This window comes from Falco biarmicus, chromosome 3 (genome assembly GCF_023638135.1).
Source record: "Falco biarmicus isolate bFalBia1 chromosome 3, bFalBia1.pri, whole genome shotgun sequence".
In the NCBI taxonomy this organism is placed as follows: Eukaryota; Metazoa; Chordata; class Aves; order Falconiformes; family Falconidae; genus Falco; species Falco biarmicus.
The window spans coordinates 121,433,600-121,445,610 of record NC_079290.1 but is presented as its reverse complement, the minus strand read 5'-3'; the positions used below and the strand labels follow the sequence as shown (position 1 = coordinate 121,445,610).

The 12,011-nt window shown below is 41.5% G+C and overlaps 1 protein-coding gene across 12 annotated transcripts in view; it reads right to left on the bottom strand.

Annotated features, from left to right (window-relative positions):
• Nucleotides 1-12,011, bottom strand: part of PUM1 (pumilio RNA binding family member 1) — a 79,586-nt gene that overhangs the window by 30,154 nt on the left and 37,421 nt on the right. For 7 of the 12 annotated variants that reach the window (XM_056330101.1, XM_056330090.1, XM_056330092.1 and 4 more), the window contains 4 exons: nucleotides 11,349-11,515; nucleotides 9,512-9,782; nucleotides 3,529-3,622; nucleotides 2,117-2,233 (listed from right to left, as the gene is read on the bottom strand). In XM_056330101.1, coding sequence (XP_056186076.1) covers nucleotides 2,117-2,233; nucleotides 3,529-3,622; nucleotides 9,512-9,782; nucleotides 11,349-11,515 — 649 coding nt within the window. The remainder of the gene's footprint in view (nucleotides 1-2,116; nucleotides 2,234-3,528; nucleotides 3,623-9,511; nucleotides 9,783-11,348; nucleotides 11,516-12,011) is intronic. The other 5 variants (XM_056330095.1, XM_056330099.1, XM_056330100.1 and 2 more) reach the window with 2 other exon arrangements.

Sequence of the window (12,011 nt, the reverse complement as noted above, 5' to 3'; positions counted from 1 at the left end):
CCTTCAGTCCTGCACTCAGCCATTACAGAGAAAAGCCTTTCAAAACTGCTCCAGCCTAGACATAAAAGATGCTTTTCCTAAAACAAACATCAACCAGAAGTTTCTCACATTGCCATTTCTAGCTGTTAGGGTCCAAAGCCCAATGAGATGGATGAAGTAACTTTTATTTCTCAGTGGTGTAACACTATACACTGCAGCGCATTATAATTGTTTTGTTTTGCTTTCAAGAATGAAAGTTTTAAAACTATTCAAATGGAGATCCTGATGCCAAGTTTTGGGATGCTTTAGGTATCCTGGGGTATGTTATTTCCTAGTTCAAATTTGTAAGGCCCTGATCAGATATTCAGGCAGTTGCAGCTTCAGTGCTGCTGAGAAAAAGGGAGTGGGTAGGGGGGAAGCTGTTGCAAACACTTTTACTGTTTCCTAGAAATCTGGCAGCAGTTACATGTGGTGCTTCTGTGAAATCAAGATGCTGACCTCCTGCTCCCCTGAACTTCAGCGCAATACTTAAGACTGAGCACTAGCTTTAGCAGCACTAAGGTGATGCAAAAAGGCCAACCACAATCCTCTTTTTATAGTAATCAGTTACAAAGCACCTCTTCTGACTGGAACTGGAACTGCTTGTGTTCTAGTACTACTTCCCCGCTACGTCCTGACAAGCTTCCTACTTTACATTTGCCACCAAGAGTTCACGTCATTCATTCACTACCACACATTCAGCATCACATGATAGTTCATAAACTCCTGGACTGTTAGAAATATCCTTGTACCCTAGCTCTTGGCTTTCTTCCATTTAATCACAGTTTCACTTGTTTGCCAACAACATGTTGTTACCTAAAAATCTTGCATTGTTATGCAATCTGCATATAAAATTTACAGCAGCCAAGAAGTCCAAAGCCCACATTTCCACCTTATAATCTTGATTCTTTACATACATCCATATGATCCATTAAAAATACCATCCAACTGGGTAACAGTTGCTGAAATCCCGTTTTAGAGCTTGACCTGATGCTGGCCTCAAAGCTTAAAAGCTAAGCAGTGGTTGCATAAGAGCTGTTAAATACGCTGAAAAGTCACGTACCAAACCACAAGGCTGTTTGGCAGCGCACTATATTCATGTAAACCCAACATTTTATGGTTTTGATTTGGTACAAGCTATCCCACAGTGGAAGAGATCTGCAGTGAGCATACAAGTTGCAAACAGAACACAGTAAAAGTGTGCAGGCTCCATTAAAAATCACCACTACTCTGAACTTAGCAGTTTTTAAAGTGTAGAAGGTTTCCTCTCCCAGTGGCTCAAGGAAAGCAAAGCATGGTTATAAAAATGTTCTTCTGAAAGTACATTCTTCTTTTGTCCTCAATGCTTAGGCAAGAACTTTATGGCATATGCAGCAAAAGTTCAACGTACAATGTGTTCTTCACACTGTTTGATAAGCTGTTTTGCCGAGCTCTCATCTCAACATACAACAATTTTGGCTATGACAGTTGGAAAGAATTTGGAAACTGATACGCAAACGTTTGGGAGAAAGATCTTGCATGAAGACAAGTGCCACCATCTTTGCTTGCCATCTGGAAAACTGCATATTCATAGTGTAAGCCTCACAGCAGATAAGGGATGTTTTCCCCTAGAGAACCTAAAAAGCATAAATTCTTAACAGACTCTTGCAAAAGGGAAAAAAAAATAATCTCATTTGCAGGAGGCACTACAGTAAATCAAGCTAAACAGCAACGAGATACAACCTTCCTGGCAGGAAAATACATCCTCCATCTTCCTAGCATTTAGTAAGTATATTTTAAAGGTATCTCTCTCTACTGTCAATTACCAAGAAACCCCAAACATGTAGCAACATTTATGTCTGCAAGTGTTCCATTTCAGATTTGCTCTGTTTGTTTATCCTCAACAAAGATAGAGCCCATAGCAACTGTTACACAAGAATTATCACATTTAATCTACAGAAAATAGGGTTTCCAAGAAAATTCTGTTTCAACTCACTGATATACAATTACCTCTCCACAGAAAGTACAACGTGCTAGTATTTAATTTTCACAATCAGACTCAAGAGCAGTTTTGGTACAGAAAATGGTCACAAATACACAGACAACTGAAGTATCTCACCTAATGTCGCAGCTGCTGCAAGTCCAGCTGCATACGGATCTGTTCCTGGTGGAGCAGCACTGATGATGTACGGATTGGGGACAAAGGCAGCAGGAGCTAAACCTGCTGAAAACATACCTGTCAGTAAAAACAAACTTAACTAGAACTCAAGCCCTACCAAAACCCCTCTGGCTACCCAGCTGATGAACACAAAAACTCAGGTTGCTTTAGTATTTTCAAGCTTTTTACAGGTTGTTTTCTATAACGAGTAAGCAACCACTGTGTTTCCCAGAGCCTTAACAGAACAACATATAGAAGATATAGTTTACATAAAAGAAACCTAATTCCAAGGACGCAATGCCCCACAAGGAAAGCTGAAGTGGCAAAATACCCTATATACAACATCCATACTTGCTCAGGTATCTCCGCAGCATGGACACACTCTCACTGTTTAGGTGACTAAACGTCAGCTAGATATTAATGTTATGTAATTGCTTGTTACTACTCTGTTATTTTCTGTAGCAAGTTGATCAAGAACCAATCTACTCTACTTTCTGAATTCCATGCCCACTACACAATAACAGTACTTCAATTAATTGGTTTGGAAGGAGCTCAGGAGTGTACAGGCAACATTGGAGGGAACTATCACTGCCGTGTAGGCATCACCTCCCTCTGCAAGGAAACAGTTTAATCATTAGAGAGATTACAGGTGGGCGGGAGAGGGGCGTGGAGGGGAGGTGAAGGTGGAGTAAGTTAAAAAGCTAAATAATTCTAATTCAGGTCTCTCCCTGAACTCCAGTAAGTACACACGGCACAGAGGTGGGAGAGTCCCAACAAATTTGTATTGGGCTTTCAGGTAGGCAGAACTACCACTTAAATTGCTTATTGTGCTAAAAATATTTAACCCTAAGACAGTTTAACTCTAATCATACATGAGTAGCCCTTCTACAGTTCTGTTTTTCTATGCACAGGAAGTGCTTTCTTCCCACTTAATCTATACTCTTAATAATATTAATCATGTGTTTGCATAAAATGTATCTTTTACTTCAAGTCAGATCCCAGGCAGCTGAGCCACAGGAAGCACATTCAGATGTATACTGAATTGTGCATTTTTCCCCTCACTTCACACGTCACTCAGAACAAGTACTTCAAAATGCTCTCATTACTGAACAGCACTCTCAGCAAGGGTAAGAGTATCACTCCTGCCAGACATTAATGCTCTAGAGCTTTCAAAGTGTGCAAGAGATACCTCCAGAATTTTTCAAGTAAATCTTCAAGCAATATACTGCTGTTTGTGTGTTGATTACCAGTTGCAAAAGCATATTTAGGATTCTCTAAAACGTACCCATCTTTTTTCACTGGTATTTTTTCCAATATACTCTGAGGATTAGCAAAAGTCTAGTAAAATGTAATGTATTAAAGGCAAGACTTACCTATGTGAGGCTGATGGGCAGCTGCCAACGCATACTGCTGCTGCTGTGCTGCTGTTAGCTGTTGAACAGCAAGCGCATTTGGTCTTTGGAACAACTGAAAGGACAAAAAAGCACAAACATGGTCCTTTACTCATGCACAAAAAGCATTCTCTTACTTCCTTTTAAAGCAATTCCTTTACACTAGATTTATTTTCAAAACTACAGACACTCCTCTTTAAAGGGAAATATTTCAAGAGGAATTCAAAAAAACAAACTCCTTTGAAATCAATTGCCTGTGATAATCCACCCGAAAGAAAAAAAAATTTATTTCTGAAGTACAGCTAAACCAAAGCCAGGGTTTTCTCTGTGCAATGCCTGAAAGGCGTTTTTTCCCCAGCTCCTCCTCAAACACACAACCCCTGCCTGCAGCCTGTGGATCACCAGTAGCCACCACAAGCACCTCCAGATCTTGAACAACAGTGACTACAGGGAAATCACAGTTACACCAGCAGACAATCCATGTGACCGTCCCAGACGGTCTGAAGTGGTAAGCAGGATGGCAGGGTGGCTGCAGAGTCAGGTGCAGGAGTGAAGATGGCAAGATGCAATGGCTTCAGAGCCATCTAAAGAACCATCAGATGGGATGCCAGCCTCAGGAGCTCACAAACCCCCAGATCAAATGCTTCCTTTACCTGCCAGCCTTCTATCTCCAGCATCTCCCACATGAATCCAGGCAAGGAGCATAAGCTGTTCTCTCACTAGAGACAGAAACCAGACCTGGTGACTATTTGGTTAAGCCATCCCAAGCATGCACAAGTTTGCCAGCTTACACCTCACTACAGGCTCAGGGAGCAATGGGCAATATTACTGAGAACAGTCATCCTCAATAATTTAAAAAAAAAAAAAAAAAAAAAAAAGCGCAGCACACAATTACATTAGTTTTTTAGTATTAGTATTTTTGCTTAGGGGTTTGGTTGGGGTTTTTTTCCCATTCATCTAGGTCCTTACTAAAAATCTACTTCCCCAGCTTTCTCTGCCTCTACCCAAATGAAACACTCCCTCAATCAACCCATCAGCAGACCATCACTCAGCTCCAATTAAAACATTTAAAAATATGCAAGCTGAACAGCCACTCTGAAACTATCCAGAAGCAATGTTCACCCCCAATTACTTCCAAAAGTGATCATTTCTGAGGTGTGGATGACTTCACAAACCGCTGTGATAAATGTTTTCTCTCTCTCCACTCACTTGGAGAAAAGTAGGCCTAAACACACAATTTTCATGCCTATTATCTCTGCCCTCCTTTCAGACAAGACAAGTGAGCCACTTCAGCTGTCAGAAGTGGCAATAATAATTCTGCCTAAATTTTTGGCAGAAATATACAACCATCAAGAAGAAGCACGGAATCATTTAGAAAATTAGAGGGGGGTTTTAACAGGCAAAAACTGGAGTTGGTCCTCCTGAAAGCAGGATGAGCAACTGTGCTGTTTTTAGGCAGAAAATCCTAAGAGATGTGCAATAGTCTACCTCTATTTTCTTCTCTTTTTACAAGTTCAGAAGGAGGGGGGGGAAAAAAAAAGGGGGGGGGGGGGGGGGGAATCGGTACCCAGTGGAAACTCAGTACTTAGGGGATTCAGAATTGATCTTCTGCATGCCAAAAACCTAGTCGCAACTGTTTTCCCCAAAGACTGCTCATCCCTTAAGATGCTGGGGCCCCTCCAGGTATCCAAGGAGTATTGTAATGCTGCTTAGGGAGAAACAGATCAAATTCAGTTAACTTTATAACCTCCCTGGGCCTAACATCAGAAGGGCCATAAAACACTCCTAGCAGTCTTTAGACACAACCACCTTTCTTCCCCCCCACCTCCTTTTTTCAAACATGTCATTCAACAATAACTTCACGCTTACACAAAGTTGAGTAATTCTAAGGGGTGTAATCTCTGTTAGCATAGCATCTGTCATTAGTAGCTGGATCAAATGATCTACTGACATCTTTTAATTTATAAAAAGAAGGACATCATGGACAACATGACCTACAGAAAACGGACCGAGGGATACTGGCTCTGTAGGAGCCTCCAGCAACATCTCATTCACTGATCAGCATGAGCAGCTATGGAAAAAAAATATATCCTCTTAACTGCTTCACTCCTGGGTGTACATACATGTAGAACAGCCATCCGTGGTTTTGTGATCTATTTTTGTATGAGTTCAGCAATCCAATATTTTAGCTTTCTTCAGTTGCAAACACTTCACCAAAACCTTCAATCCTCATATACTTTTGCTTCCCTGGGATCTGTTTTTACAGTCTGTTACTATGCATTCCACCAAGGTAAACAGCAGAGAAAGTGGCTAGATTATTAGTTGCCTGTCTAAAGGGCAAAAAAGCACTTATCTTCTCTGAAAACACCTTTTCTTGTGCTCAGTTTACCTGTGTGATGACTTCCACACCTCCCAAATGCATCTCACTGATCTATTTTTAAGTGGAAGTACTGGCAAAAAAAAACCCAACCAAGCAAAGAAAGAAGAATCCACAACTACTCAAAGTATAAGTATTTCACCGACTGCTGCTGGTTGGTTTTTTTTTTTGTTGTTGTCTCTCTCCCCTTCTTGTGAGCACAGCTGACGGCTGCTAAATTTGACTTCCAGACGTACAAGTCCTCACACCGGCTTTGTGCATTTGTCTTTTGCTCAAATCAAGCCACAGCATTCAAAATGCTCTGCAAATGGCTGCTGTCAGCAGCTGTTACAAGTTTACCTAAAGATTCAAAGAGGAAGATTGAAAAGATGCCCCTTTACCTGAAGTTACTGGTATTGCAGTAGGGAGGAATAAGGAGCAGAGTGGCTGGGTCCTTTCATCTGCTCAAGAAAACCACTAAGAGTAAGTCTGCATCCTCAAGTCAAAGAAACCTAAAGATTCAGCTCCAAGTTCGAGACACTTACTTCCTCGGACAATACTCCTGAGCTTCTTTAAACCTACACACAAACATTCTGCATTCACACTGTGTTGCAAGGAGAAGGAAGGGCTGGATTCCTTCCGCCTGCAGCATGTCTCCTTTCAAATCTTTATGGAGCTTCCCTTCCAAAGAAGGGTCAGATAAACGTTGGTATCTAAGCCACACACTGAGGCAGCAACTGAAATCAGCGACCTCTCCCTCTGCCTGCTTTAAATCACAGTTTCTGCCAGCCTGCAAACCCAGACTCTAGACTCTCCCAGAAGAAACTCAGTGTGAGCAGCTAAAACCTTTTTGCAGCTACAGATTTCATACTGCCTGTAGCATATACAAGGAAGCAGAGCCAACAGAAACGATCACAATTTCAGGCTTTACTTAGCCAGATAAGCCCCTACACCACATGAGCTCTGCGAATCATCAACTCTATGTATTTAGGAAGAGTTATTAAAGCCTCAATGCACTGTCTCCATCTGCTGACAAGCAGAAGACCTATATTCCAAAAAAACTACCTATCAGTATTAAATTGTGGTCTCCAGTAAGTGGAAAAAAGAAATCTCTTTAACATGAACATTAACTAGGATTTACAAAGTGAGGCTGAAGTTATAAAAAAAGTACACACGGTGCATTTTAGCCTATTAGAAATGACATTCAGAGTGAAAACCTACAAACTGACACAGTTTCAGAGGAGTTCAGTAGGATCACTCAACATTTCAAAAAGCAAGGCTATGTTCCCCTCACACATGTATACAAAATGAAGCATCATTTAAAACACGTGGGGGAGTTCATTGAGGGAATTCCAAGAAACCACAACATTGCAGACTGTATTATACAGTTATGGGAACACTGTAAGATTAGATTTCTGTAAACCAGTTTCTTCTGCAATATAAGCATCTGCCCTCTCTAATCCGATTACACGTGGTTAAGACCTTCCCTTCCTAATATTGCTTTTAGCTGTACTTGCTTGTAATCCCTTCAAAGTATTGACACTTCCCAACAGACCGAGAAAGACACTTTTACAGATGAGATCCTTTTGTTCAGGACATATTTCCATCTGACAAAAGATGGAAAAAACTACACTGCCGAAAGACAGATTCCTTTCATATAGGCTATAACTGCAAATACCAAGACACACTGGCTGCTGAGTATCATATATTAAGAAAATGGGCACAACTCTGAGCCAAGACACACTGCAGCTACACAAATGTGCACTGAGAGGTCACATTTGGTGGAAGAAGGAATCCTTACCTTTACTACAGCACTTCTGCTTACAAAAGCCTGTTGCTTGCATTTACTGTAGGTCTTAGTTGCTATTGCAACAAAGCTGAAATAACAGTCCTCATTACATAGCCTGGCTTGCTTATTCTCAGCGTGACCTGGGTGGGAGCTAAGTGGGCCATAGAGATGGGGTGGGCAGGCAGCTGTGCTCACAGCACCAGAACCTCCTGCTCCCCACCAAAATTCACAGTTCAAAGAGAGTAGAGAGAACTTCAGCTTCACAGGCAACCCAGCAGAAAGTTTTAAGCATGATTACATGGAGGTGACATCAGCTCTACGTGGATATTACCCATCTACTCTACACAACGAAGAAAAAAAACCACCATGTAGAAGAATAAAAGCCACCTATCTAAAGGGCCAGCCAGAGCACCGTAGTGCAAGCACTTCTGAACCAGAACGCCTTCCAGCTCAGCCTTCGAGAGTTGTTTTTTCCACCGACTAGGCACAAAGACTGCCACATTTTAAATCCTATTTTTTAAAGACCCGAAGAAACAAATAAAAACTACTTCAACTTGTAAATGAGCCTGAATTTAAACAGAAAACACTGACAAACTGCAAGTTACAGGCTTCACATTCCTGCAGTTATTTTCCCATATCTAACAGTTCTTCAAAAAGCATTTCACTCATTTAGCTTTAACATACTGTTTTAAAAAAATACACAAGTTTCATTGGAAAGTAATTTTTGCATTCAAGGTCCTACATCAGAGTAGGACAAAGACTTGAAACTAGCTTTTAAGTTTTTCTTTTTGAACTAAACAGCTATTTACTTTAATCATTGAAAAATTTTCCAGCATTAACCTCCCAAACATGCTTTGTAATAGAACAACTGATTAAGCTGTAACATAGATATTTACATTGCTTTTAAGACTATGGTAACTTTCTGAAGGTGGGCCTTTCACACAAACGTGGCAGCAGTCTCTCCTCAGTACAGTGCCAGCAGGCTATTTTGTTAAAAAAGATCAGGTATTCTAGGAAACCCAGGGCTAGTTATATACCTCACAATCTCCTGCAACAAAAGATTTTTATTCTTCTTTGAGGGACATCACACTTACAAAAGGAAACCAATAAAAGTTTACAATCATTACCCAAACTAGCAGGAACAGGAGCGGATTATGAGTCGATTGCGGGATCTAGGCCCAGCATTCAAGAGAAGCCAACAGCAAAAAGCAAGGACTTCAGTTACTTGTCCAGGATGAGAAGCTTGGGTGTTTGCGTGGGAGAAAAGGTCAAACAAACTTGCTGGGCTGAGATAAAAGTTTTGTAGTACTGGACTCTGACCTTCGGTTTTAAACCATGTTCAAGTATGAGCAAGACAGTTTAAACTCATTATTCCTTCAGTAGGCTCCAGCTCGGTACTGCAGAAATTCCAAAGCAGGGCTGCAACAGCGAGGCTGAACAGTTGTTTGACCTTTAAGTCACTTTAAGGGCTGAAGGGTGGGGAGTTTTCTTGTTTAGATGGTTTTACTAATTTAAAACTCTTGTCCAGTGCAAACTTACCCAAGACAAAAGTAATTAATACACAGAAAAGTGCTGCTGATAACGGCTTTTTATTACAGGTCCTCACGACTGCTGTATAGATGGCCGCGTTCAGTAGATGTCCTGCCTCGAGCTCCCTAGGAGGACACATGTGGCACTACGGATAGCACAGGGATGAAGAAACCATTCCAAGTCTTCTCCGTCCCTCTCCCCAAGACAAGAGCCTGAGCTCGTGCAAACCCCATGACGACTCTATGGGAGAGACTGTAGTGGTAGGGTAGGACCAACGGCCAACACTTTACCTGCTGTTGGGAATTGTAATCGAAGAGCCCCACAGTGGCTGCAGCCGAGTCCACAGGTACTTGAGTTCCAGAATAATCAAACTGAAGAGGCTCCATGCCAACATGCTCCATGGGATCCAGAGGGACACTCTGGGACTCAATATTGGAGAAATCCTCCACTGGCTTGGCACCATTAGTACTTGCCAGCTGGGCTAAGCCCTCTGATCCATTCTGGTTTGGACCCAGAAGATCGACTTCACTAGCAGAGTTCTGGCAATTACCAGGTGTACGGCTACGCAGAAAGAAAAGACACTCATCACTAAGCACATCCATTTAATGCTATGTCACACAGCATTGATTAACAGCAACAGACACTAGTACTCACCAGAACTGCTTGTAGATGTTGTGATAAAGAGGGAAAAAAAGAAAAAGATCGTCTGAAACAGTTCCCTAAATGGATTCTACAGAACAATTAATGTATTTAAAAAACAAAAAAACCACCCATAAAACCCCCAGTCCCCCTGCCTCCAAGACCTGTTACAGTACAAGTGTAAAAAAATTCAGTCTCTTTCTCCTCAATTGAGACAGTCAGTCATAATGAGACAGGATTTCAGAAATGCCAAAATTATTTTTTCATAAAGCTATTTGGTGATTATTAATCACGTGATCCTCTGGCACGGTATCACACTTCAAACTTTCCTAAAGTAGCTGCCATGGTTTCCTAATTACCCAACATAAGCATTGGACTCGAGTGGGAAACGGCTGATCTCCATGCAAGGGCTAGCAGTATGCACCTCAGCACATCTCGTTTGCATTTACAGTTTTCCTATGTGTCAACACAAGGCACAGCAAGTAGGTAAGCTTGCAAGAAATACAAATGCATCGATTACATCAATAGCCGCAATTTCAGAAGGCTTCAATCTCTTGAGAGCTACAAGGAACAAGTCAAAACCCCAACTATAATTTAGACTAGTACACAAGCAGAGCCAACATCTTCAGTTAGGTATTTCCATAGGAACCCCACAGAGAGTAATCAGAAACAGGTGTGAAAATGAAACAAGATTACAATATACAGAACTAGGTTTGCACAGAGGAGAGCCAGCAGATGTTATCCTCCACCTTCTCACAGTGCTTCCCTGTGTATAATATAATGTCCTTATGACACTTTTCAATGAGTTAAAGGCTTTTTCACTACAGCACAGAAACTAGCTTTCAAAAAGCGTTGTGTGTGTACTGATTTTGGCTGGGAAACAGTTAATTTTGTTCACAGTAGCCAGTATGGGGCTAGGTTTTGGATCTGTGCTGGAAACAGTGTGGATAATTCAGGGATGTTTTCATTATTGCTGACCAGTGCTTACACAGAATCAAGGCCTCTTCTGCCTTTCACCCCACTCCACCCCACTAGCAAGCAGGCTGGGAGGGCACAAGAAATCATGAGGGGGCACAGCAGGGACAGCTGACCCAAGGGATATTCCAGACTTTACCATGTCATGCTCAGCATATAAAGCTGGGGGAAGAAGAAGGAAGGGGGACACACACGTTCTGAGTGATGGCGTTTTGTCTTCCCAAGTCACTATTACGCATGATGGAGCCCTGCTCTTCTGGAAATGGCAGAACACCTGCCTGCTGATGGGAAGCGGCAAATGCCTTGTTTTGCTTTGCTTGCATGTGCAGCTTTTCCTTTACCTATTAAACTGTCTTTATCGCAACCCAAGAGTTTTCTCACTTTTACTCCTCCAGTTCTCTCCCCCATCCCATCAGGAGGGGTGAGTGAGCGGCTGTGTGGGGCTTAGTTGTCTGCTGGGGTTAAACTACAACAGTATGACACTGATTAATTATTAACTAATGGTGCACATACCTGAAGTCTTTGACATCTGCGTCGATTCCATTCTGCACAGGCAAACCATTTGTTTTATCCATCACATCCCCCTCCTCCTTCAGATCTCCTAATTTATCGCCATCAAATGTGCCCTTATTTTTCTTATCCCCTTTGTCATTCTCATCATTCTCTGCATCCCTTGGCCCCTAGGCAAAAGAGACATTATTTTAATAAGCTTAGTTTTCAGATCAATTTTACTTTCATTCTGAGATGGTAACAAATCAAAGAAACACGTCACAATAAAGTCAGTCACTTGTAAACATTAGTTCTTACAAATAAAAATGTAAAAAAGCAAAACAGTCAATCATAATCAAAGAAATAAGGGAACTGTCAATCTTCCAACACAGGTTTTTCTATCTATTTCTATCTATTCAGTTTCTCCCATTCAGTAACTCGGCGTCTGCTTCCATAAGCTCTAAAAATCCCACCCCAAAGTAATTTCAGAGAATACTTATTCAAATACTCTTTCTAGATGGGACTTAGGCGTTTCAAAAATAACTCAGGAACTTTCAGATATGACAGCAGGTACTGAAGGGGTACAAGCTGAATAAGCACCTCTCTGAAATGCAGTCTAATGTCAAAGGCGCAGCAATTGACTGGACAAGTGCATGTATTTGAGCAGAACAGGATCCACCTTGGTTT